The 24905-nt window shown below is 41.8% G+C and overlaps 1 protein-coding gene and 1 long non-coding RNA gene across 12 annotated transcripts in view; both read left to right on the top strand.

The window, feature by feature from the left end:
* The window catches only part of MAP4 (microtubule associated protein 4), a 170612-nt gene that overhangs the window by 112266 nt on the left and 33441 nt on the right, over positions 1 to 24905 (top strand). For 6 of the 11 annotated variants that reach the window (XR_003430893.1, XM_027097067.1, XM_027097068.1 and 3 more), the window contains exons 5-9: positions 5859 to 5972; positions 8757 to 8891; positions 9454 to 10485; positions 11191 to 11313; positions 12942 to 16319. Coding sequence is in view for 10 of the 11 variants with exons in the window: in XM_027097067.1 (XP_026952868.1) it covers positions 5859 to 5972; positions 8757 to 8891; positions 9454 to 10485; positions 11191 to 11313; positions 12942 to 16319 (4782 nt within the window). In the remaining variant the exon portion in view is untranslated. The remainder of the gene's footprint in view (positions 1 to 5858; positions 5973 to 8756; positions 8892 to 9453; positions 10486 to 11190; positions 11314 to 12941; positions 16320 to 24905) is intronic. The other 5 variants (XM_027097072.1, XM_027097070.1, XM_027097073.1 and 2 more) reach the window with 3 other exon arrangements.
* Positions 21180 to 24351, top strand: LOC113615063 (uncharacterized). The gene is made up of 2 exons (XR_003430895.1): positions 21180 to 22529; positions 23163 to 24351. It is a non-coding gene; the product is annotated as an uncharacterized LOC113615063 (long non-coding RNA).

The raw sequence follows: 24905 nt of genomic DNA, 5'->3' as shown, positions 1-24905 counted from the left end.
CCAGAGTCCATTTTAGAATATTTTTTGTCACCTCATAAAGAAACTCAGTATTCCTTAGATTTCACTCCCATCTCCTTATCCACCCCAGCCCTAAGCAACCACTAAATCTACTTTCTGTCTCTATAAATTTACCTATTCAGGACATTTCGTATGAATGGAATCATCATGTTAATATGTGGTCTTTTGTGGCTGGCTTTTTTCATTTGGCCCAGTGTTTTCAAGGTACATGCATTTTTTGGCATGGATTAGAACTTCATTCTTTAAATGGGCATGTAATATTTTGTATGGATACACTGCATTTTGTTTATTCATCAGTTGATGGACATTTGGGTTGGTCTCCCCCTTTTTTTCCCCAACTATTGTAAATAATGCTTTCTAAAGCATTCGTGTACAAGATTTTGTGTAGATGAAGGAATGTAACCTGGATTGGAATTGCTGATCATATGGTAACTCTGTTTAATCATTTGTGGAATTGCCAAGCTGTTTTCCAAAGCAACTGCAACATTTTATATTCCCACCAGTAACCTATGAGGTTTGTAATCACTACATCCTTGACAACACTTGTTTTCCCTTTTTAAACAATTATAGTAACCTAATGGGTGTGAAATGGTATCTTGTGGTGATTTTGATTTGCATTTTCCTAATGGCTGATGATGTTGATTATCTTTTTATCTTTTCATGTGCTTATTGGCTATTTGTATATCTTCCTTGGAGAAATGTGTATTCAGATCCTTTGACCATTTTCTAATTGGTTGATCTTTTTGTTGTGCTGTAAGAATTCTTTATATTTCACATATTAGACGCTTATCAGATTTATGATTTGCAACTATTTTCTCCCAATTTGTGGGTTATCTTCTGGTTTTCTTGGTAGTGTCCGTGGAGCACAAAAGTTTTTAATAATTAATTAATTAAATTTATTTATTTTTGGCTGCGTTGGGTCTTTGTTGCTGCACATGGGCCTTCTCCAGCTGCGGCAAGCAGGGGCTGCGCCTCACTGCGGTACGCAGGCCTTTCATTGCGGTGGCTTCTCCCGTTGCAGAGCATGGGCTCCAGGCGCATGGGCCTCAGTAGGTGTGGCACATGGGCTCAGTAGTTGTGGCACATGGGCTCAGCTGCTCCGTGGGACGTGGGATCCTCCCGGACCAGGGCTCCAACCCATGTCCCCTGCATCGGCAGGCAGATTCTCAACCACTGTGCCAGCAGGGAAGCCCAGTTTTTAATTTTGATGATGTCCACTTTATCTAGTTTTTCTTTTGTTGCTCAAGGTTTGGTGTCATATCTAAGGCTCCATCGCCAAATCTGAGGTCATGAAGATTTATCCTTATGTTTTCTTCTAAAAATTTTATATAGTTTTAGCTCTTATATTGAGGTCTTTGATCCACTGTGGGTTAATTTTTGTGTATGGTGAAAGGTGTAGGGGTCCAGATTCATTGTTCTTCATGTGGATATCCAGTTGTCCCAGCTCCATTTTTTGAAAAGTCTATTCTTTCCCCATTGAATTGTCTTGGCACCCTTGTTGAAAATTTGTTGACCATAGATATACAGTTTTGTTTCTCAGCTCTTAGTTCTGTTCCATTGTTCTGTATGTCTGTCCTTATGCCAGTACTACACTGTCATGGTTACTGTTGCTTTGTGGTAAGTTTTGCAATTGAGTAGTATGAGTCTACCTACTTTGGTCTTCTTTTTTTTTTTTTGCGGTACGCGGGCCTCTCACTGTTGTGGCCTCTCCCGTTGCGGAGCACGGGCTCCAGACGCACAGGCTTAGCGGCCATGGCTCACAGGCCCAGCCACTCCGCGGCATGTGGGATCTTCCCCGACCGGGGCACGAACCCATGTCCCCTGCGTCGGCAGGTGGACTCTCAACCACTGAGCCACCAGGGAAGCCCTGGTCTTCTTTTTGATGATTGTTTTGGCTATTTTGTATCCTTTGGAATTCCATATTAATTTTAGAGTCAGCTTGTGAATTTCTATAAAGAAATCAGCTGGGGGACTTCCCTGTGGCGCAGTGGTTAAGAATCTGTCTGGCAATTCAGGGGACATGGGTTCGATCCCTGGTCTGGGAAGATCCCACATGCCATGGAGCTACTAAGCCTGTGCACCACAACTACTGAGCCTGCGCTCTGGAGCCCGCGAGCCACAACTACTGAGCCCTCATGCCACAACTACTGAAGCCCACACACCTAAAGCCTGTGCTCTGCAAAAGAGAAGCCACCGCAATGAGAAGCCTGTGCACCACTGCAAAGAGTAGACCCCGCTTGCCGCAACTAGAGAAAAACCGCAGGCAACAACGAAGACCCAATGCAGCCAAAAATAAATAAATTAATTAATTAATTAAAAGAAAAAGAAATCGGCTGGGATTTTTGGTAGGAATTGTGTTAAATCTGTAGATCAATTTGGGGAGTTTTGCCATCTCAACAATATTAAGTCTTCCAATCCTTAAACTTAGAATGTTTTTCCATGTGTTTATACCTTACTTCTTTCAGCAATATTTTGGTAGTTTTCAGAGTGTAAGTTTTATACTCCCTTTTGTAAAATTTATTCCTAATATTTTATTGTTCTTTATTCTTATGAATGGAATTGTTTTCTTTCATTTTCAGATTTTTCTGAATCTGAATTGGTTTTTGTATATTGATCTTGTATCTTCCAACCTTGCTGAACTCATTAGTTCTAATAGTTTTTTAGTTGATTCTGTAGGATTTTCTGTGTATAAGATCATGTCCTCTACAATAAAGTTTTACTTCTTCCTTTCTAATCAGGCTGCCTTTTATTTCTTGTCCTTGCTTAATTGTCCTGACTAGAACCTTCAGTACAATGTTAAATAGAAGTGGCAAGAGCAGACTTCCTTGTTTGTTCCTGGTCTTAGTTAGGGAAAGCATCCAGTCTTTTACCATTAAGCATGGTCTTAGCTGTGCGGTTTTTGTTGATGTCGTTTATCAGATTAAGGAAAATGCCTTCTATTCCTAATTTGTTGAGTGTTTGATTTATCGTGAAAGGGTGTTGGGTTTTGCCAAGTGATTTTTCTGCATCTATTGATGATCATGTGGTTTTATTTTTTTAATTCTGTTGTTATGTATGTATTCCATTAATTGATTTTTGGATGTTAAACCAATGTTGCATTCCTGAGATGGATCCCATTTGGTCATGGTATATAATGAGTTTTATATGCTGGCACATATGTAAATATTTGTTGAGGACTTTTGCATCCATGTTCAGAAAAGATACTGGTCAGTAGTTTTCCTTTCTTGAGATGTCTTTGTCTAGTTTTATATTAGTGTCATACAATGAGTTGGGAAGTATCCTCCTCTCTTTAATATTTTTGGAAGTGTTTGTGAAGAATTGATTTTCATTCTTCTTTAAATATTTGGTAGATTTCATCAGGGAAGCCATCTCAGCCAGGGCGTTTCTTTGTGAGTAGTTTTTAATTACTGATTCAGGGCGATGGCTCCAGTGATCCCCACCTCCTAGTATTCACACCCTTGTGTAGTCACCTTCCACATCGTACCATGCTTGGGCTATGTGACCAATAGAATAGATGGCAGAAATAATGGTATGCCATTTCTAAGATTAGATTACAAAAGACACTACAGTTTCTGTCTTGGTCACACTGGGTTTACTCACCCTGGCGATAGCTGCTGCTGTGGAGAGGCACACGTGGGGAGGAACAGAAGCCTCCAGTTAACAGCCATGTGAGTAAGCCATCATCATGTAGGCAGGTTCTCCAGCCCCAGTCAAGTCTCCAAATGATCACAGCCCTGGGCAGTACCTTCACTGCAGCCTTGTGAGAAACTGTAGTGGAGGTGGGGAAGAAATAGATTCTGGGAGACATTTTTTTTTCATTTTATTTATTTATTTTTTGGCTGTGTTGGGTCTTTGTTGCCGCACACGGGCTTTCTCTAGTTGCGGTGAGCGGGGGCTACTCCTCGTTGCGGTGTGCAGGCTTCTCATTGTGGTGGCTTCTCGTTGCGGAGCTCAGGCTTCAGTAGTTGTGGCATGCGGGCTCAGTAGTTGTGGCTCGTGGGCTCTAGAGCCCAGGCTCAGCAGTTGTGGTGCTCGGGCTTAGTTGCTCCGCGGCATGTAGGATCTTCCTGGACCAAGGCTCGAACCTGTGTCCCCTCATTGGCAGGCAGATTCTTATCCACTGCGCCACCAGGGAAGCCCACTGGGGGACATTTTCAAGGTCAAGTCAGCTGGATTTCCTGACAACTTGGATGTGGTGTATGAAAGAGAGAAACCAAGGATGACTCCAGGGTTTTGGACCAAAAAGATAGAATGCCATCAGAGATGGGAAGACTGTAGGAGGAGTGATTTGGGAAACAGGTTACATTTTGGCTTTATTTTATACATTAAGTGTTGGCAGTTTGATACAGAAGTCAGGAAATAAAGGGAGAGGTTGAGATGACTGGAGATACAAATTTGAGTGTCATCATCTTATAGATGGAATTTTAAACTGTGAGACTGGATGAGATCACTAAGAGAGGGAATGTATGTAGGTAGAGAAAGAAAAGGTCTTCCTCTGTCCCGCAACCACTCAGTTCTTTAGTGCTCAGCTTAAATATTTTTCAAGTGAAGACCTTCCTTGACTTGAACTAAAGTATATCCATCTCCTAAATGTTTTCAACCCTGATTTATACATCTTTGGGTTTTTAGAACACACAGGGTCTGCCATATCATATGCACCTAGTAAAATAGTAATGAATAAATGACAGAACTTTGTAGAAATCTTTGATTTTTACATGTGATTTAGCATTCTTCCCCTCCTAATGTGCGAACCATACAACAGTTATTCTCATTGCTGGTTTAAGTGTCCTGTTTTCCTTCAGTGGAAGTGTGAGAGGCAGAGCAAGCAGCAGGTACCCCAAACCAAGTTAAGACTGGGGAGAATGAAGCTTTCTAATCTGTCTAGATTCTAGCTCCTCTGCTGTTCTGAAGCAGCAGCACTGGGGCCTCCTCCAGCCCCAGCAGTTTCTCAGTTTCCTTTCTGCTCGTTCATATTCTGCAGTGCCGTGCTCTCCCCTAAGCCTGAAATCCCTTACTATAAGAGGGAGGGGCAGCTGCTTCAGAGCCACAGGAATGAACATTCACTTAAAGCCTGGACTTCAGTGCAGCTGCCTCTGACAATGGAAGTGCCTAAAGGGAATTAGCATTCCCTGAGAAACTAGTTAGAAATGCAGATTCTTAGGGCCCAGCAGTGTGTTTTTATAAACTTTCAGGCTAATTCAGATGTGTGTTGCATTTCGAGATGGCCTCCTTGGAGAGCAGAATTCTTGCTTGGCCTAAATGGCTTTGCTCTTTTTTCATGTAAGAAGGTGCAGAGTTTACCTGATGTTTTCAGTGCCTTTACTCATGCCAACTCCTGAGTCTAGAGTTCATTCTTTCCAGGTACCAGCAGTTCACCTTGTCTCATTCAGACAGCTTTTGAAATGCAGTTTTCTTCATGCTCTCCACAGGAGGTGAAAATGTCTCTTTTACTTGTTCTGTGTGTGTGTGTTTTTTTTAATAACCTAAAATGAATGTCTGCTCTGTAAATACATATTGAAAGTTTATATTTGTACTCTCACCTCCTAATATATTATAGACTCGAGCATTAGTTGTAGTTTTAGTTTTATGTATTTGTTGGCTGTCTGATTTAGATAATTAAATCTTAGAGAATATGAGATTATGTATTTTTAACTTGTCTCAAGTGAATTAATGAATATTTGATTCCCTACCACATTCAGTCACATATTATCTCAACATATTTAACTCACTGTTGACGACACACATGTAGCTAATCAGTATTCATCAGAGGATAAAAAGGAATGATAATCTTTCTAGTTGTGTTCAATGGGAATGAGTTTTAAATTCCTTCTTTATTCCAGATCCCTTTAAGATGCACCATGATGACAGCCTGGAAGATTTGCTCTTTCTCCCCAGTGGAACAACCAGTGCTTCAGCATCTGCAGAACAAAATGATCCCCTGAAAGACAGTTATGGTATGACTTCTCCAGCTGGATTTATTTCTTAACTCCATCAATTAATTTGGCTTTTCACCCATCACCTTTGAAGTGAATCACTAGGCAAAGTCATGTTTAGGGGCTCTGGCTCTGACAAGGCTCCTTCTAGATTAGTCACAGAGAATTCATAGTTGGGCTGCTCAGGTTCAGCTCACCTCCTCTCATGGGATCTTGAATCCTATATCCTAGGGCCAGGTTCTGTCTCCACATTTTTATTAGTTCATGGCCTTCTGCAAGTTATGTCCTCCCTAAACTTTGGTTTCTTTATAAAATGGGGCCACCACTTGTTCTTACCTTAAAGATGTGGTGTTGATGAAATAAAATTTATGTAAAAGTACTTCGCATAGTTTCTGGTACATGGTAAACTAAACGTTAAACAGATCTTAGTTATCAATTAGTAGTTTCCTCATTCCTGGTTTTGTATAACTTAACATGAATGTGGCCAAGGTACTGTAGGGCAGGCAAAACTTTACTTCTACCCATCTTTGGTGTTCAGTTGAGACTCTATAGACAGGTTAATAAGAAAAAAACAAATAGTTTATTAACGCATGCAACATACATCACATGGGAGGAAAGTAACTCAAAGGTGTAGCTTAGAAATTCAGTTTGGGACTTCCCTGGTGGCACAGTGGTTGAGAATCCACCTGCCAATGCAGGGCACATGGGTTCAAGCCCTGGTCTGGGAAGACCCCACATGCTGCAGAGCAGCTAAGCCCTTGCACCACAATCACTGACCCTGCGCTCTAGAGCCTGTGAGCCACAACTACTGAGCCCGCGTGGCAGAACTACCGAAGCCCATGTGCCTAGAGCTCATGCTTCGCAAGGAAAACGGGCGCACCTCAACAAAGAGTAGCCCCTGCTCGCTGCAACTAGAGAAAGTCCGCGTGCAGCAACGAAGACCCAACACAGTCAAAAATATATAAACAAAAAAACAAAATAAATAAATTTATTTTAAAAAAGAAAGAAATTCAGTTTGTGTAGCATCCTCAACAAAGAATATTAAATTTGTAGAGAAATGACAGGATAAAGGAAAGCAGTTTTACACTTCCAAGAGTCATACTTCGGGAAGGTAAGTATATGAGAGGGAACTAATGGAGTCAGGTTTGTTTGCATATTCTTTTGGTGCCCTCTCTGGCCTGATAAGTGTCTCTTGCCAGTGAAAGGAAAATTTATATCCTGCCTTCAGGCAGAAAGGGAGGAGCTTTTTCTCAATTTGTTGTTTGCTTAATTGCCCTCAGCTCAAAATTTTTATGTCAAAGGGGCATATTTTGGGGTAACATGTTCTGGTTTCCTTCAGTACCCATCATCAGTAAGTCCCACTTCAAATAATGCTTATAATTTTGTATTTGTAAAGATCCTGGCTAGTAGTTGTATGTTTCACTTATGCTTTTCTTTGGCCTGATGATCTCTTGCAAGAAGGATGTTAAATGAGTTGACTTTGATGCAATCCATCTAGTCTCCTGATTTGATTTTGGCTTTGACTCCTGTTTTTTCAGCTCACTACCTAGGCAGTCACTTAGTTGCATTGACTTCTTTCTTTACAGCATCTTTCTTCTCTTCCTTTCTGCTCCCTCTGCTTTACGCCATGCAAGCCCCTATCACTTCATACCTAGACCACCTCAGTGGTCGCCTATCAGACTTCCTGCTCTCCTTTAAAATTAATTCTGAATATACCTGATCATCTGACTCCCTGTTCTGTATTCATGTCTCATTTTTATGATTAATACCTTAAGACAGCTCCCCCCCACACACTTTTTTTCTCTAAATTCTCTGGTTTTCTGGATTTTTTCGTCTACTGTTTGTTCTAATCCCATTTTCCCTCTCTGGTATACAAGATCTGTTTGAATCAGACTAATCTCATAGTCCCAGAAACATTCTTGTCCTGTTGGCATCCTCGTTCTTTTCTTTGCTCAGTGAGCTCTCCATCCTTGAAATTGACTACTCTCCCCTCTCTTCCTGCTCTTGCTTCTCCTCTGAAGCCTTCTGTGACTGTGCTGGTCTCATGGTTCTTTTGAAATTCTTATAGCATTTAGTCCATACTACACAGTTTACTTTATTTGATATATGTCTATCTTGCCTCTCTAGCTAAATTGTAATAATCTTGATGGCAAGGACCAGGCGATACTAAATCCCATGTGATATTAGGTCTGGCAGAGGACAGCATAATAATAATGCTTTTACATCTGTCTAGTTCTTAATAATTTACAAAGCATTTTCACAAAAGTGTCTTCTAATGTTGGAAAGGGTTGTATGTTAATCTCACTGTACAGATGAGGAATTGATTCACTGTCCCTTACTGTATGTTGCGTTCTGTTGGTTGTGATGTAGGAGCAAGAACTCGTCCTTTGCTGTTTTTTATTTATTTTTTTTTTTAATATCTTTATTGAAGTATAATTGCTTTACAATGGTGTGTTAGTTTCTGCTTTATAACAAAGTGAATCAGCTATACAAATACATATATCCCCATATCTCCTCCCTCTTGCGTCTCCCTCCCACCCTCCCTATTCTTTGGTGTTTTTGAATCTTTGTAAAACATTGTAGAAGGTGGCCAGTCAGTGTCAATCAGCAGGGCAGCAGCCTAACAATTAGCCAAAACCTGGAGAATGTCAGCGGTTTTTACTTTAAAACTTTCTTGCTTTGTTTCTTGTTGGTCCTTTTGGCCTGTGTCTTTATGGCAATATATAAAGCTGGTTTTAAATATCAAATGTCTTTTTTCCCCAGTGTTGACTGAGTCTGAAAAATGTATTTGTGTTTCAATATTAGGTGTGTTTCCCTGTGACACATTTGCTCCTGCAGCTGTTGTTCCTCAGGGGTGGCCTGTGGAAGCTCCAAACCCTCCACATTCAGAATCCTTCATTTCCCCTGAGGCCATTACACAGCCTCTGCAGCCTACAGCAGGTACATTGTTAGGATCCCTGTTTATCACTTAATAGTTACAGTATCAATAATCAATATAAAGCATCAAACATTTTTGAGCCTTGTGCAGCAGTATAGTTAGGTAAAATTTTCACAACTGTCACAGATGTTTTTAAATTTAAATTACTGATTTCAAAGCTGGAGGAATTAAGTTGTAGTTGAAATACAACACTTAGGGCCAGTGGGCAAAGACAATCCCTCTGTAATTCAGGGCAGATTTAGAACTCTGGGGGGTTTTCTTGATGTCCCACAGGTTCCCTTTCTGACACTAATTGTGTACCTGTGTTGATTTTTTTGGACCTGTGTTTTTTTCTCTCCTTTGCCTTTCCTCCTCCACTCTTTGTTCTGCCAGTATTCTATTCTTCTAAGTATTAGGACTGTCGAAGAGTAGGCACAAAGGCATTAAGTGGACAGCTTTTTAGTTATGTTTAGGATGTTATGGTCACAAAAGCTAGATACTCTTGTGCCCTAAGAAAGTAAATTTTGAATGAAGAGCTATGAGCAGACAATGATGGATCCTAAATGTCCAATTTATTTCCCTTAGAGCCTGCTAAGGAGGTAGAAATGGCATCAGCAGAAGAGAGAGCACCAACAAAAGCAATGGAAATGGTGATGGGACTGAAGGCTGCTAACATGGCACCATCTCGAGAATCAGAGATGGTCCTGGCCAAGGATGTGGCGCCAGCCACAGAAACAGAGGTGGCCTTGGCTAAAGACATGGAACCACCTACCGAACCAGATGTGGCCCTGGCCAAGGACATGGAATCATCCATCGAACCAGATATGGCCTTAGTCAAGGACGTGGTACTACCCCTAGAAACAGAGGCAACCCCAGTTAAGGACAATGTATTGCCCACAGAAACAGATGTGTCTTTGGCCAAGGACATGGTACTGCCCACAGAAACAGAGGTAACCCCAGCCAAGGACATACTACTATTCAAAGAAGCAGAGAGGACACCACCTGTAAAAATGGATTTGGCCCCAGCTGAGGGTATGGTACCACCTACAGACCGAGAGGCGGCCCCACCCAAGGGTGTAGCATCACTTTCAGAAATAGAGGTGCCACTGGATGAGGACGTTGTGTCATCCACAGAAATATCCTCAGCTAAGGAGGTAGCCTTGTCCTCAGAAACAGAGGTGGCCCTGACTGGGGATATGGTACTACCCCCAGAAACAGAGGTGGCCCTAGTCAAGGACATGGCTGCACCTCCAGAAACAGAAGTCACCCCAGTCAAGGACATGACTCCACCCCCAGAAGTAGAGATGGCCCTCAGCAAGGACGTGGCTCCACCTCAAGAAACAGAGGTGGTCCTGGGCAAGGACGTGGTTTCATCTCCAGAAACAGAGATGGCCCTGGGCAAGAATGTGGCTCTACCCCTACAAACGGAGGTGACCCTGGCCAACAATGTGGCTCCAGCCAAGGATGTTGCAGCATCCTCAGAAGCAGAGGTGGCACCAGTTCCTGTTAAGGACATGGAAACTGCATGGACACAGGAAGAAACAAGTGAGGATTCCCAGTTAGAATCTCTCCAGGATGAAGGACAGTCAGCTGTACCTCCTCTCATGATATCAGCAGGTATGGGCTTATGCTTACTTGCAGTATTTGTGTACAAGGGTGTAGCCTCCAGAAGGGTAAGGGACAAACGTCATGCCAGGTAAAATAAAGACAGTCACACTGTACTTCGCAAGTCTAAACACATTCCTGCTCCCCTGAACAGTTCTTTCTCACCTTTGCCCTCCTCCAACCGCCAACACCTTCTCCATCCTTGTTCTCTGCTCATCTTCCTGTTTTTCTTATAGATGATTGAAGCAATAAAAGAGAACATTCACAAACTTCCACTCACTCGTCTACCTAACTACTTGTATCTTTATCCATAGACTCTGCCTTCCCTGCTGTTGCCATCAGCAAACAGTCCCTGCTCCTAGTCATGAGGGGCAGCATCTTTGTCTTGCACTAGATCCTGTCTTCTCTTGTCTACTTACACACATTGCCCTGGCCATTCTCTTTTCTTGCCTCGCACCATGTTTTTCCCCCTTTACATTGGATCATTCCCACCACTGTAAAAACATTTGTTATTTTTCCCTTCTTTTTTAAAAAAAACCCAACCCTCCCAACTCCCCCTTTCCTCCCCCTTCCAACTGCCACTCCATTTCTCTCCTGCCCTAATAGGAGCGTCCCTCATTCCTCAAAAACTGTGTCCATTTCCAATTTCTGGAAGGTGGAGAAGTAGCTGAAATGGTGCTTCTCTGAAACCTGTGTGGTTTTTACTTTTACCTTTAGAAGCAGTCACAGCCATGGGCCAAAAGCACAACTTGCCAACAGATGAGGATTCTGTGTCAGAGGAACTAGAGCAAAAGAAACCATTCAGTAGTCAACCTTCTGAACTTCCTTCAGAGACCTCAGGTATGTCAGGAAAACAAAGTGGCCTGTTTGAAAACGCTTAAACTGGGAAAGATGGGGAGATGGTGGAAGACATTGTTCCTGGTTATAAGGTGGTGATCAGCAGGACCGTTTACGAAGTCAGCTCTCTTTCTTAAACAGATTTCAGTGAGCTTTACACATTTTTGATGGTAAGCCAGAAGCACGTGCACATGATTATCAACTTAGTGATTCTCTGCCTCCTTTTCTGTGATTGTGGTGAGATCGTGAACTTCAGGGCAGGGACCAAGATTTGCTACACTTGGAATCTCTACTGCTTTGAACACTGTCTGGCACCAAGTGGGAGCTAAATAAATGTATGATTTTTAAAAATGTTGTTTTAGTGACTCAACATATCATTAAAGATTTCTCAAGTCCTTATTGTGTATACACCATGCTAAGGCACACAGATACTTAGGCCTGGGTCCTGGTCCTTTTCTAGCCTGGATGGTGAGAGAAGTTCCCAGGCGTGAACTCTGAAACCAAAGATTTATATAATAATTGAATTAAATAGTATTAGAGATGGCACCAAATAGCTGCTGATTAATTGCCAAGTTAAATGTTATAAATGCTGTGGGTTGCTAAAGCCTAGCAATTTTTCAGGAAAAACAATAATTGGCCTGAGGTATTAAGTAAAGGGTAGGATTTGGAGGACATTGGAGGGATAAAGATAAGGACAAAAGTTACTATTTGAATATTTTAATATTCTGTGAGGTCATTTATTGCACCAAACTTGCCAAGAGTTGTCCTAGACCTGCTCTCACCGGGTCTCTTTCCAGGATCTTGGATCCATACTGCATTCATTGACTTAGAGGCAGGAGGTTGGACTAAGTGACTTCCTGAAACTTTTCCAAGGGTGCTCATCCTAATTGTTTTAATTCATTATCCTATACTTGGCATTATGTATATATCTCTGTCTTTTGGGAAGTACCTTTAGCGACAGAACATTGAAATCTAGCACATTTGTGTTTCAAAGTAGGAGGCTCTTGTTCTGAAATAATGTGACTTTTTCTCTGGACAAAATACTAATTCAGTATCTTTTCTTTTTCTCTTTCTTTTTTTTTTTAAAAGTAGTATAATTCTGTCCTTCTGGTCTGTTTAACAAGTAATCGGTATAATACTGATAAGTAATTAGTATAATATTGGTGACAGACTCTTAGAATTGTAAAATCATACATATTTCATTCAATCAGTTAATCAATGTCACCAAAAAGAGGAGCTTACCATCTTGTTACTATCCTGGGAATTATGTACCTATTAAAAATAATAACAAATATAAATAAGTATCAGAGGAGATTTATAGGCAGTAGGTGCTTATTATACAGATTAGAAGATCGCTGTTTGAATTTCTTTTATCAAGTTTTGAATATTTTGTAAATACATTTTGTAAAAAAAAGTCTTTACCCAAGATGATGATCTTTGATTTTTGTTAAATATTTACTAATCCCAGTTAAGAGTGAGAAATGTTTTGGAAAAAAACTTTTCCTAAATGAATCAGTATGTGGGTTGGTGAAAATAGACTACTTAAATGAGTCACTAAATGGACATTTTCTTAAAGAAACAATAACAAGGGGTTTTCTGTTTGGAATTTTGGCCAACTTCATGTATTGCAGGTACCCTTCCCACAAAAGCCAAAAAAGCGTGCAGACCCAGTGATCGCAGGTCCGCCCGGCCCGCCCGGCCTGCCCGGCCCAGACTTGCCAGGGTCCCTCCTGAGCTGCTGGGAGGCTCTTCTCCACGGAAGACTCTTGATCCTGGGCTGGGCCCCTGCCCTTTGTCTGAGTTGGGTTGGGTTTCTGGTTCGTCTTCCTGTGGTGAGCCTGGGAACCAGAGGAAAACTATTCATGGTGACTTCCTTGAACCCCAGAGGGATCTTGGCAGGGAGTCCTGGGATATAGAAAGAACACCGATGATGATGAAGAAAAAAAAGAAGAAACCAAAGCAAAAGAGATACTCTCAGCCCCGGGCTGGGGGACCTTGGGATGATGACAATGCAGATGAGCCTAAAGGTCATCCCTCTGCCACTGACCCACAAAAGTCAGGTGTTCCCCCCAGCCAGCCTACCACTGTGGGCACAGAACATGGGCTGGTATCCAGAGAAAACTTGAAAAAGGGATGTGAAATTGATTCCAGGGCAGCCAAACTGGTAGCTGAGAACTTTGCCTCCGAGGGTCTCAGCATTCCTTTGTGTCCTTTGGAAGAACCCCCGAAAACTGCAGTAAATTCTCAGCCCAAACTGAGAGTAGAGGCAGAGGTGAGAGGTAACAAGTCAGCACCACAGAGCCAAGACAAGAAATTGCTGCAGCAAGATGAGTGCAAACCACAGCCTGCACCCTACCTCGAGACTCCTGTGGATAAAAGCCAGACAGTAGGCTCCCTCAATCTGAAAGGACCCCTGACAGAAGTTTTTTCACACAAAGTAGAAATTCCTTTGGAGATCAGACCCAAAGAGGGTTGCTCTCCTGTCTTGGACCAAGGGGCTGAGGGTAGAGTTTCAAAACCCAAAGCAGCAAAAGAACTGCCTAATTCCATACCCACTTTGACAGCAGGTAATCCATTAGTAAGTAGTCTAAAAGAAGGGAGTGATGAAAGTAAAATGACTAAACTGCAGAATGACAAACAGAAAGAGTTTTCTGAGGGAGCTGAAGAGGTTAAAGAACTAAAAAAGGAAAGTATTCCCAAGGAAAGACAGGAGAACAGCATCTTTGCTTCTGAGCAGCCACAGGACACGGTGTTAGCTCAGGTTCCTGGACTAGGGAATGAACCATTTAAGAGAATGGCAGGTGATGGCAAAAGCAGGAAGGGAAAGGGAAGTTCTGGGAAGATGAGAGCAAGTTCTGGGAAGGTGAGAGCAAGGTCTGAGCTGCTGTGGCTTGCGGACAGCCAGAAGGACAGCAAGGACACGATTGTTCTTGTGCCAAGTGAGCCAGCGCCTAAAATGGAAAGAATGGATAAAAGCAGGGAGCTGGGGCTGGGTTCTTCAGAGCAACCAGGGACCGTGGCTGAGCTCACTGAGGCAGTGGTGATGCGGGACCCTAAGGAGATGACTGACCTGAGGGTGGCAGGCACCTTGCAGGCGTTGATTCCTTTGGGAAATGGGTCAGGCGTGATTCAGACTTCCGGTGCTAGAACAGAAAGAGGAGCTGTAGCCATAGGCATGCGTGTCGGCAACCAGAGCGAGGAGGAAAAATGTCCTTGGATGGATCATGAGGCAGCTCCCTGGATTTCTGAAAAGCCTACAAAAAGAGGCAGTGAAGACAAAAACAAAAAGTTTAAAAATAGTTATTCCACACAGCCTGCTAGAATGGAGAGGAAGGAAGAAATCCTCAACCCACCTTTTGTAGGGAAGCGTGGGGATATTGGTAGTACTCCCCATCAAAACAGAGAATTAGAACTTACTTTCCCCATAGATCATGACCCTTTGTTCTCACGTATATCAGATACACCCACAGTGGAAGGAGTTGACCAAAAGGGTAGAAATGTTGAGGTTAATTTTTCTAAGCTTGGGGCTCTTGGCAGGAACAAAACAAGCGCAGGCAAGGATTTTGCTGTTACTGAACCAGCTACCAAGGTGACAGATGTGAGCTGCCAAGACCAAATCCAGGGGGCAGGATTTGTTCCTTCAGTACTGTCTGAGGAGAATAAGACAGATGTGGCCAAGAGACATACTGCAGTTGCTGACAAACCAAATAAAAGGAGTAATGATGGAAAAAGCAAAAAGGTTAAAAATAGTTTCCCTGAGAAGCACATTCTGGAGAATAAGATAGATGCAACAAAAATACATGTTCCCATGGAAACCATAGGGGACCACAGAATTGAAGGAATGGGCTATGTGGATGAAAATAGAAATACTACATTTACCTGCCCTAGAACACCACCAGGATTGATGAATAAGACAGTCCCCCTAGAGGCTCAGGAATCAGCAGCCTGTGAAAAACTGCCCCCTTCTACTTTTCAAGTAGTAAAGGAAAGTGATTCATTTCCAGACACCTTGGCAGAAAGCAGGCAAGAGACAGCTCCAGCCCAGATTTCCAAATTATTAGAGGTAGATAATTGCAGCAAAGTTGGAGTCCCAGTTGAAGAAAGACCCAAGGCTCCCTGTGCTGTTATGCCCTCTACAAGCACAGGAGGAGTTGCCCTAACTCTGACAGCAGCCATAGAAACAGTTAATAACCATGGAGTTAGCTGTCTTCAGAATAAAGGTGAGCTTGCTGGTCCCATGAAAAACGAAGCAGGGATAGACGGAGGGCATGTGATAGGAGAATCTGAGTCAGTGCCCAGTGGTGCATCAAAGCACTCAGTAGAGAAAACCACAGAGCCAGCAGGGGGCCACCTTCTTTCTGGCGTGCTCATAGAAGAACAAAGCCTGGCAGGTGGGGTCAGAGTCCTAGAAGCATGTGCAGATAGCAGTAATTTTCCAACATGTCCAGTAAACAAACAGAAAGAGTCTGAGGAAGGTTCTGCTCCAGTTCCAATTCTTGACCTAATGGGAGACAAAGCACAAAAGCCCAGTTTCTGTGAGGACCAACGTGCTGAAAATAGAGATTCCCAGGGCCCAGATAGTTTGAATAAGGAGGTAGATACGACTCTTTTGCCACCAGAAAGTGAAAAGGATAAATTGGAAGAAATCAGTCTGGATTCTGAAAGCAGAGAAATGGCATGTGTTTCCTTGGCACCACCAGAACTCCAGTCAGGTGTCTTAGATGGCAAAGTTGAAGTGACTCCTTCAAGGGTGGTAGATGAGTTAGTAGTGACTGCTTCCAAGGCTCTTCAACTCCCAGAACCCAAAGACAAGATCTTAGAGGCACCTGAGAAAATGACAGAAAAATCTGAACCGAAGGCACTGGGACAAGGGAAGAAGGAAGATAAAAGCAGAGCGGCAGAACCCATGAAAGGCTACATGAGACCCACCAAGTCCCGAGGACTCACTCCACTTTTACCAAAATCTACAGTCCAGGAACGAGAGCGATCCAAGCAACTCAAGTCCAGTGGTATGAACCTGCCGTGGGGAAATGTGTGTGCTTGTGGCTTTTGGTCAGCATCAGAAAGGCAAAGAGCTTGTGCTTTGGTTCCATCCAGACTCTAATCATTCTTGTTAACCATTGGTTTGTTGGCATGAAGACCTGTAACTGCTAATTATGTGTTTTCTGCAGCGAAGGCATGCCTTGTGTCCAGCTTGGGAGGCTGGTGACTTGGTTGCATGCCTTTTTACCCAGCACTGAACCTTGACTTTCAGGGGAAGTTGAATTTCAAACAATAAATTGTTTAGCAGAAAGTCTATCACCATCCATGATATTCTTAAATTTAAAAAAAAAAAAGTGTGCCTCCTATGTGTAAAGTTTACAGCCAAATTTTAATCATATCATTATTTTGTATAAGGATTCACAAGAGGAAAGAAAACATTTCATGTCCAGCTGTGTGTGTGGGATTTTTTTTTTCCAGTATACATATGTAACTTGTGCTGGTGGGACTAAATATCCAAATTGCTTTTGGATTGAATGAAAATGAACCCCTTATGGTAGCCTCCACCCAGATTGGTAAGCACAGACTTTATTTGTGTTTCTAGAAGTGGGAAATGATCTCTCAGTGATGCAGCTCTATCTTTTAGCAGTTTGTTGCTTACAGCCATTGGCCCACAGTTTCACAGGGGTTAGAGTTTGGACATAGCCTATGTCCATGAAACATAGTCCATATCCATGGGCAAGTCTGTAAAACTTGCCCATATAGGATTCCTCATAATTTTGCCCTTTTTGCCTCTAATCAGTGAAGTAATTGAGAGGAGACTGAGAAGATGATGATTCCTTTAAGATTTAGAAATGTTAAGGGTTTTTTTTCCCCTGAAAAGTATACATCTAATCATGGCCTTTGAGGCTGTTCACAGCCTACAAATGATGCTATTACTTAATCACTGTTTCCCAGCTTGCATGATGCAGCTACTAACTCCAGAAATGAAAAAACACTGGTTGGCCTTGGTGTAGCCAGTTAGGCTTTTGGAGAGGCTTCATCATGAGATGGTGTTCTGCATGGTATGGACTTGTTTTGGGTAAAGCTTGTGCTATGCATGAATATGTACCCGGTAAGGAACGTGTGTCGTGTGAGTAGAGAATGCTAGAAGCTATTATTTGCATAAAACATTCTGATCTTTTCCGTTTTTATCTTCCATTAGCTACCCTGTTGCCAAGGCAGAAAATGATATTGTATGTAAAGTGCTTTCCAGCTTTCATTAAGATTCCCAGCCCTCTCTCCAGTTCATTAGTTTCAGGTTCTAGACCAGTTCTTTGGTTTCAGTGGTAATTAAAGGATAACATGTAAGTTTTCTGAAACTTAGGCATCTCTTTTAGCTCAGTATTACTGAAAAATGTAGGAAGAGGATTTATTGTGATTCTTGAGGAGGCAAGCCAGGTGCTGTAGAACTTTTGGGCTCCTACCTTGACCAGGCCACCCTCAGCGACATGTGTTAGGAGTAGCCTTGTAGAGTGGCTGAGGAGGGAGTGATGTATGTTGGACAAAATATCTTCTCTAAATTCTATCACACCCCTTCCCTAAGAACAATCTATACTTTTTTTATTTTGGTAGGTAAAATTATAATTTTCAAAAATTAACTTTTGAATAGGTTAATACATTCACATGGTAGAACGGGATATGCAGTAAAATGTAAGTCTGCCTCCCTCTGTTAACCCCCATCCACGTTTCCCTCTCCAGCAACCAGTGTTAACAATGTCTTACACTTCCTTTCAGACAATTTACGCATAAAGAATCAATGATATATATATTTCCTGATTTTATAAAAGTGAGACATATCATGCATACCGATGTGTACCTTGATTTGTAAACCTAGTTATTTTAGAGCTCTTTACAAATCAGTACAAAGAAAGGGGCCTCAGTCTTTTTAAATAGCTGTATAGTATTTCACTGTATGGAGATACCCTAATGTATTTTACCACTTCTTTATTGATGGATGTTCAGATGTTTTCCTTTTTTTTTTCTATTAGAAACAAGGTGCGTAAACTAATCTTGTATATACAGAATGTCATACTTACGTACATACATACTTATACAAATACATCTGTATAATAAAAAGGGGCTCTGGGTTAGAACCTCTGATTTGAAGAATATATGTTTATCTTTTTGATAGTTGTTGCCAAATTGTTCCTCATAGGGGCACAGAGCTGCACCAGAACTATACTCCCACCCTGAGCATAGACCAGTACCTGTTCCCCTGTACTTTCTCCTACTAGTGTGGTTTTTCTTCTTTGTTGAGGTGTGCCAGTCTAATAGGTAAAAAATTATTACTTGGTATAAATGTATTTTGTGTTTTACTTCTTAAATGACTTCCTTTATTATCCAGTTTATAAAAGCCATCCCTGCTCTGAGTTCATAAAAATATTTTAAATTTTTCACATTTTTAATCTTTGATCAGTCTAGAATTTGCTTATTTGTTTCTGTGTGTGTGTGTGTGTGTGTGTGTGTGTGTGTGTGTGTGTGTGTGTATTTCGTTTATGAAATATGCGATATGATTACTTGGTTGTCTCACTACATTTGTATATTCTGTCTCCCTCTGAAATGCCACCTTTGTCATGCTCTAAGTAACACAATGTGGCTTAATAATATATTTTAATATCTAATAGGTCTAGCCCCACATGTCACCCTATCTTTCAGAGTCTTCCTGACTATTCTTGCTTGTTTATTATTTCATATATACTTGACAGTTGGCTCATAGGTTTGTGGGGGGGGAAATCCAGTCAGTCTTGTTCTTGAAATCACGTTAAATATAGATTACCCTAGGGAGAGTTGTTGCATATGTTGAGTTTTTCTGTCCAACATGTAATACATGCCATATTCAGTAACATCACATGTTCAGGTTTACGTGTCTTAGTCCCTCACTGGTGCTTTCTTTGTGCAGATCTTGTATATTTCTTCTCTTTTCTTTGGCCTCACGGCTTGTGGGGTCTTAGTTGCCTGACTAGGGATTGAACCCCCGCCCTCAGCAGTGAAAGTGTGGAGTCCTAACCACTGGACTGCCAGGGAATTCCCAAGATCTTGTATGTTTCTAATAATGCTTATTCAGAGATGTTCAGAAAGCAGGTGAATGTGCAGATGCAGAGCTTTAGGCAAGCCTGGGCTCTGAGGCAGGGGACTGAGTGGAATGGGGAGTGCCTGGATTTGTGATAGGGAACTAGGCAGGGTAACCCCTTATGGGTTCATATGGGCTCTGATGTTTCATGCATGCCTGGTAATAGACCTGGCCTTGGTAAATTTTATTTTTGTTCCTCACTTCGAATCATTCATGTTAACTCTCCTGTGGTCGGATGGTGTTACCCATGGTTTTCAGTGTTCGGACAGTAAAGATATTATTAGTGGTGTCCATAAAAATAATAGCATCTGCCACCTATTGAGTGAATACTAAGTGTCTAGTTGTCTGTAGATAGGTAGGTGGATAGTCGTGTACACACACACACACACACACACACACACACAACAGAACTTTGAAGGATTCTCTCCATTTTACACGTGAGGAAATGGAGGCTCTCCATATTAAAGTCACACTGATAGTGAAGTGGCAGAAATAGAATTTAAACCCAAGTCGTTCTGACTCTAAGGCCCATGCTTTCCTCATTCTTGCCTCAGAGGAACCTTCCAGAAGTTTTAGGTTCTTAAAAAGGAAAAGATGAAGGTCAATGATTAATAATTATATTTTTAAAATTTTAATATCCAAGCTCTATAACTAAGCACTTTTCTAGTTGGAAAATGGAGACACATCATGAGGACATAAACTAATCAGAGGCTAATTTAGGATTAGAATCTAGGTCTTTTAAGTCTGTCTAGCATTTTATTCTCTAGGCAGAGACTGTGTTTGATTTATTCCTGTGTTCTCCCTACCACCCAGCTTAGAGCTTTACTGTATATGATGTCTAATGACAGTTTTAAAATTATAATTGAGTTACCTTTTGCTACGCTTATCTTCTTTGGAAGTAGGGAAAGTGAATATACTGCTGAAGTCTCTTTCAGCTTAATGGTTCCTCTCCTGTTATTTTTTCATGCCTAAAGTTTAGGGAAACTTTAGCAGAAGGTTTCTTCACATATTATGCATATTGTTCTAAGTAAGGAACATTGAGATACTTCAGGAAATCTGAGCTCAACTTGTCCGAAAAGGACTTCTTTTGGGACCGTGTATTTTGTGCAGGGAAGAGCAAGGTTGAAAGGGCGATCCTTACTGGACTCTGGTATATGCGATGGCTCCATAGTAGTCGCTCCCCTGGAAGGAAGCCAAGGAGAGCTGTGAGTGGCAGTGCACTTGGCATGTTGTTCTGTGAGAGGGACAGTTATCATGGGTCTCCATAAATAGGCCCTTCCCTTTGCCATAGTGAGAGCCATTTCTCCCTTTATCTGGCTTCATTTCTTTTTCTTCAGTTTTCTTGAGCCCATCAACAGTCTTCCAACAGCTGGGAATATCAGTTTATGGTGGGAAATTCTTTTGGTGTGAAACTTGGAGTAATTTATAAACCTCAAATCCTAACAGTTTCAAGGCCCTTGTACATAAATAAAATATGCTCAGCAGATGAAAAAATCATTTGTAATCTTAGAGCTCACTACAGTCTTACAACTGGAGAAGTGCCCATTTGGTAATATCTTTTTTTAAAAATTTTATTTATTTATTTTTGGCTGCGTTGGGTCTTCATTGCTACGCACGGGCTTTTTCTAGTTGGGGCAAGCAGGGGCTACTCTTCGTTGCGGTGCGTGGGCTTCTCATTGCGGTGGCTTCTCTTGTTGTGGAGCTCGGGCTCTAGTCGCGTGGGCTGTAGAGCGCAGGCTCCGTAGTTACGGTGCTTGGGCTTAGTTGTTCCGCGGCATGTGGGATCTTCCCGGACCAGGGCTCAAACCCGTGTCCCCTGCATTGGTAGGCGGATTCTTACCCACTGCGCCACATCTTAAATGTAGTGCCATTTGTGAAGTTTCCTAATTGCTTTCTTCCCACTTACCCTCTCATTCTCTGGCTTGTTTTCTTCTTACTAGCTGTATATTAATGAAATTTATTGGGAGAGTCTATATGTTCAGTAACTAAAAACAGTTATTGTTTATTGAAACTTACTATACGCTCAGCACTCTCTTAAACTCTTAACCCTCAAACAGTTCTGTGCTACTGTTCACCTTATTTGAGCCAGAGCATCTAAATGTTCTGTGAAACAAGTCCAGCAATTATTGGTTGTTCTACTTTAAAAGGAATTTCTTCCCCTCACGCTCCCTCACTTTTATCCTCTGGCTGACAGCACTGGAAGATTAAGAAAGCAAATGCAACTTGCTTCTTACTTTTGGTGTTGCAGAAATTTTTACTCCTTTGAAATATGAAGTGGACAGTAGAGGGGACGTCCATGCGTATTTTTACCTGTGACATTGCGTAGGTCATCTCAGCTGTGAGCAGATTGAAATTGCTAGTTTTTAAACTGTTCAGCAACGATGTAATTTGTATAAGTTTAGGCAAAAAGCTGATTGTCATATAAACGTTTTCTATTGCTCTGCTGATAGTGAACACTCAACATGATTTGGATTTTTTAGTATTTAGTTCATTCATTCATTCAGCAAACGCCAGGTAAAATTATTCCCACATTCTAAGGGTAGATCAAGAAGCCACAGCTTTTACTCCTCAAGGATTCCAAAGTGGGGAGATAAACACATAAACAGATAATTTTACTCTAGTGAGAGAAGTTCTGTAATAGAAGGATGAGCTATATGCCATGGGAATACAGAGCAGAAAGTAAGTCCTCTTAGGAGAGCAAAAGAAAGCTTACTGGAGGAGGTGACATTTGATGGGTCTGGAAGTTTGAAGAGCTGATAAGCAGGGTAAGGCATTCTAGGGGATAGACTGCACAGAGGCATAGTGAAGTGCAAGTGCATGGAATATTTGAGGACTAGCAAACATTTGGGTGTGACTGGTATATACATCATGTGGGCAGCAGGGAGAAACATTCTGAGACAAGATTGGGGAGAAAAGAAGGTAAGCTCTTCAAGGGTCCTGAGAGTCGTGTGTACCTCCATGAGCAGAGGATCTTAAACTTTACACTGGAGGTAATTGGTGGAGGGAGTTGGGCTTTTACCTAGTTTCCTTGCATGAATCTCTTATCTTTTTCAGGGAGGCTATGCTAGGCTCAGTACTCAAAAGGCCTGGAATTTCCAAGTTGTACTTCTTGGGGGACTTTTCATCTGTAAGCATTTTAATGCTTTTGCCTGTTAAATGACAAAAATAATGCAATTTAGTAATGAGTGTGATGTCCTTTACTTAAGGGAGAACAATCCATGGATTAGGGGAGTACAGCGGACAACAGTGGACCGCTCTTACCGAGGGATTCTGGGCAAGAGCGAGTTTTATAGAGCGTTATAAGCGGCAACTGGGGGAAATAGGGCATGACTGGCTAGGAGGTCTGGGGTTTCCTTATAAGGCTAACAGGTCCAATTTTCTAGGGCAAGGTGAGCTAGCTGAAGCTGATTCGAAGGACTGTTGGTGTGTTTTAGGTTTCTTTGACAGTGAGGTGCTTTCCTTGACAGTGAAGTGCAGGCTGACTTCGATTTAGATTTGTGGGCCAAGCCACGGGGGCGGCCTCCATTTTGTGGTCCTGGTAAATGAATTACCTTTATCAAGGGTCACATAAGTCAGATTACTAGCTTCAGTTTTTTCATTCTGTCTGCCTCCCAACTTTTGAAAGTTAATCAGGAAGAATCACGATTTTCTTGAGTTAAACATGTACTAAGAAATTTTTCTAAGATTTAGTAGAATATGGTTTTGAAATGTTTTTGCATACATGTATATTTATATATAAACAAACATCATTTTCTTCCAGGTAAGAAACTAGATTGCAGCTTCACAGTCTTCAGCTTTTATTAGTAGAGTGTCATCCATCATTGTAATCAGTAGACGTATCGACTTTCATTGTAATGATAATTTATTAGAAATTGTTTCCTGGAGACAGTAACAGGGAACATTTGGTCAATCTGGAAAGTAGCTTTGTTGCCTTGGTAACTGAAAGAATGCAGAGAAACCAGTTGTGGAGCTTATCAAAACCAAGGCCCTGAACAGGTTGAGTACTAGCTCAAGGCACAAGGCAAAACCAGAAACATCTGCCAGTGCATCTGCTGAGATCAGAGACCTGCAAGCTGTGCCAGAGCCCTTGGAAGCTTGACAAGTTGTTATACAGTCTGATAAAAGAGAGGTCGCCTTCTGACCAGACACATGGGAGTCCATGCACTTTCCTCAGACTCAGACGGAATGGAACTTAAAAACCTTCAGCCCAAAGGACATTTGAAATCAGCACCTGTCTACATGAGTTTAACGATGGGAGAGATCAGGTCAAATGATAGAAGTCCGTGAAAGGAATCCGTCCATTCCTCCTTGAGCAGAACTTTTTTGAGAGCCTACTTAAGCACTGTATCAAGCACTGTGCTGGGCACCTGCATAGCAGAGGTGGACAGGTCTTATTCCTGCCTTCTAGAAGCTTCCAGGAAAGGCACATACAGAGAAGATTATGGTGTAGTTTCCAAATCCTAAGAAGAAGTAGAACAAGTATAGTTCTGTGTAAACATTAAGGATTCAGTTTAGGAGTTAGGGGTCTAGGAGACTTTACAGAGGAGGTGACATTTCTGTGAGTTCTGAATAAGTAGAAGCAGAACCCAGAGGCAAGGAATTCTAGTGGCAACTGAGTCTAGAATTTAAGTCTTCAGGTTCTTAAGTACATTTCTTTTTACCTGGGCACACTCAACTTTCTAAGACTTCATGTAAGTTCCTCATCTGCCAACTTGATAAAATATCACAGTGATGGGGGCGGGGTGGGGGGGTTGAGTTCCTTGATGCAACTCTCTCCCGTGGGTGAATGTGCATTCCTGAGTGAGATTGTGTTTGTAATTCTGAATTGGACTAGGGCACTGACAGGGTCATCCTCAGATTTTACTAATTATTCTGTACTAGATTTTTCTCATTGTTTGTCATCCAGGTAGCAGTCACCTCATTGGGGAGAAATAAACACATTAATTTTTGTTCCGTGTGATCTCTTCCTTGGTACGTGTTGCAAAGCAATAGTGTAATCAAACTATAAGCCACTCTGTCCCCTCCCCTCTGTAAAAGCCTCTGGATCTCCATGTTTTCTTAGTGAAGCAGCTTGCCCGCTCAGAAGCAGCAGTGAAGGGATACTCACAGTGCTGAGCACTGTAACAGGACACCAACGTAAATGTAAGTCCACTTGAGAATGGAAAATAGTAGCAGACAATTGCTAAGGAATAAAGACACACCTTCGTCATTCTTTGAAAGCCAGAATTTGACCATGTTTTATCACCAAGCCTTTATATACCCAAGACTCATCTCTTATTTTTTCCCATTACTAATTAGAATCATGACCCTCCTGGCACCACCTTCATTTTTCATTTTATTATACATCCTTCCTTGCTCTTCCTTGGTGAGAGCTTTGCTGAAGAGTAAGGTGACCCTAGTTTCTTGCTAATGAACCTTTATTGTGCTTTCGCATGTATTGCTGCTAAGCTACTTAAGGTCAAGGGGAAGGAGAGGTATATATGAGTTCAGTTAATGTTCAGGA

This window comes from Aethalodelphis obliquidens, unplaced genomic scaffold (assembly GCF_003676395.1).
Source record: "Aethalodelphis obliquidens isolate GAN/ISIS:26980383/991018 unplaced genomic scaffold, ASM367639v1 scaffold111, whole genome shotgun sequence".
Classification (NCBI taxonomy): domain Eukaryota; kingdom Metazoa; phylum Chordata; class Mammalia; order Artiodactyla; family Delphinidae; genus Aethalodelphis; species Aethalodelphis obliquidens.
This window is presented reverse-complemented; position numbering and strand designations above follow the sequence as displayed.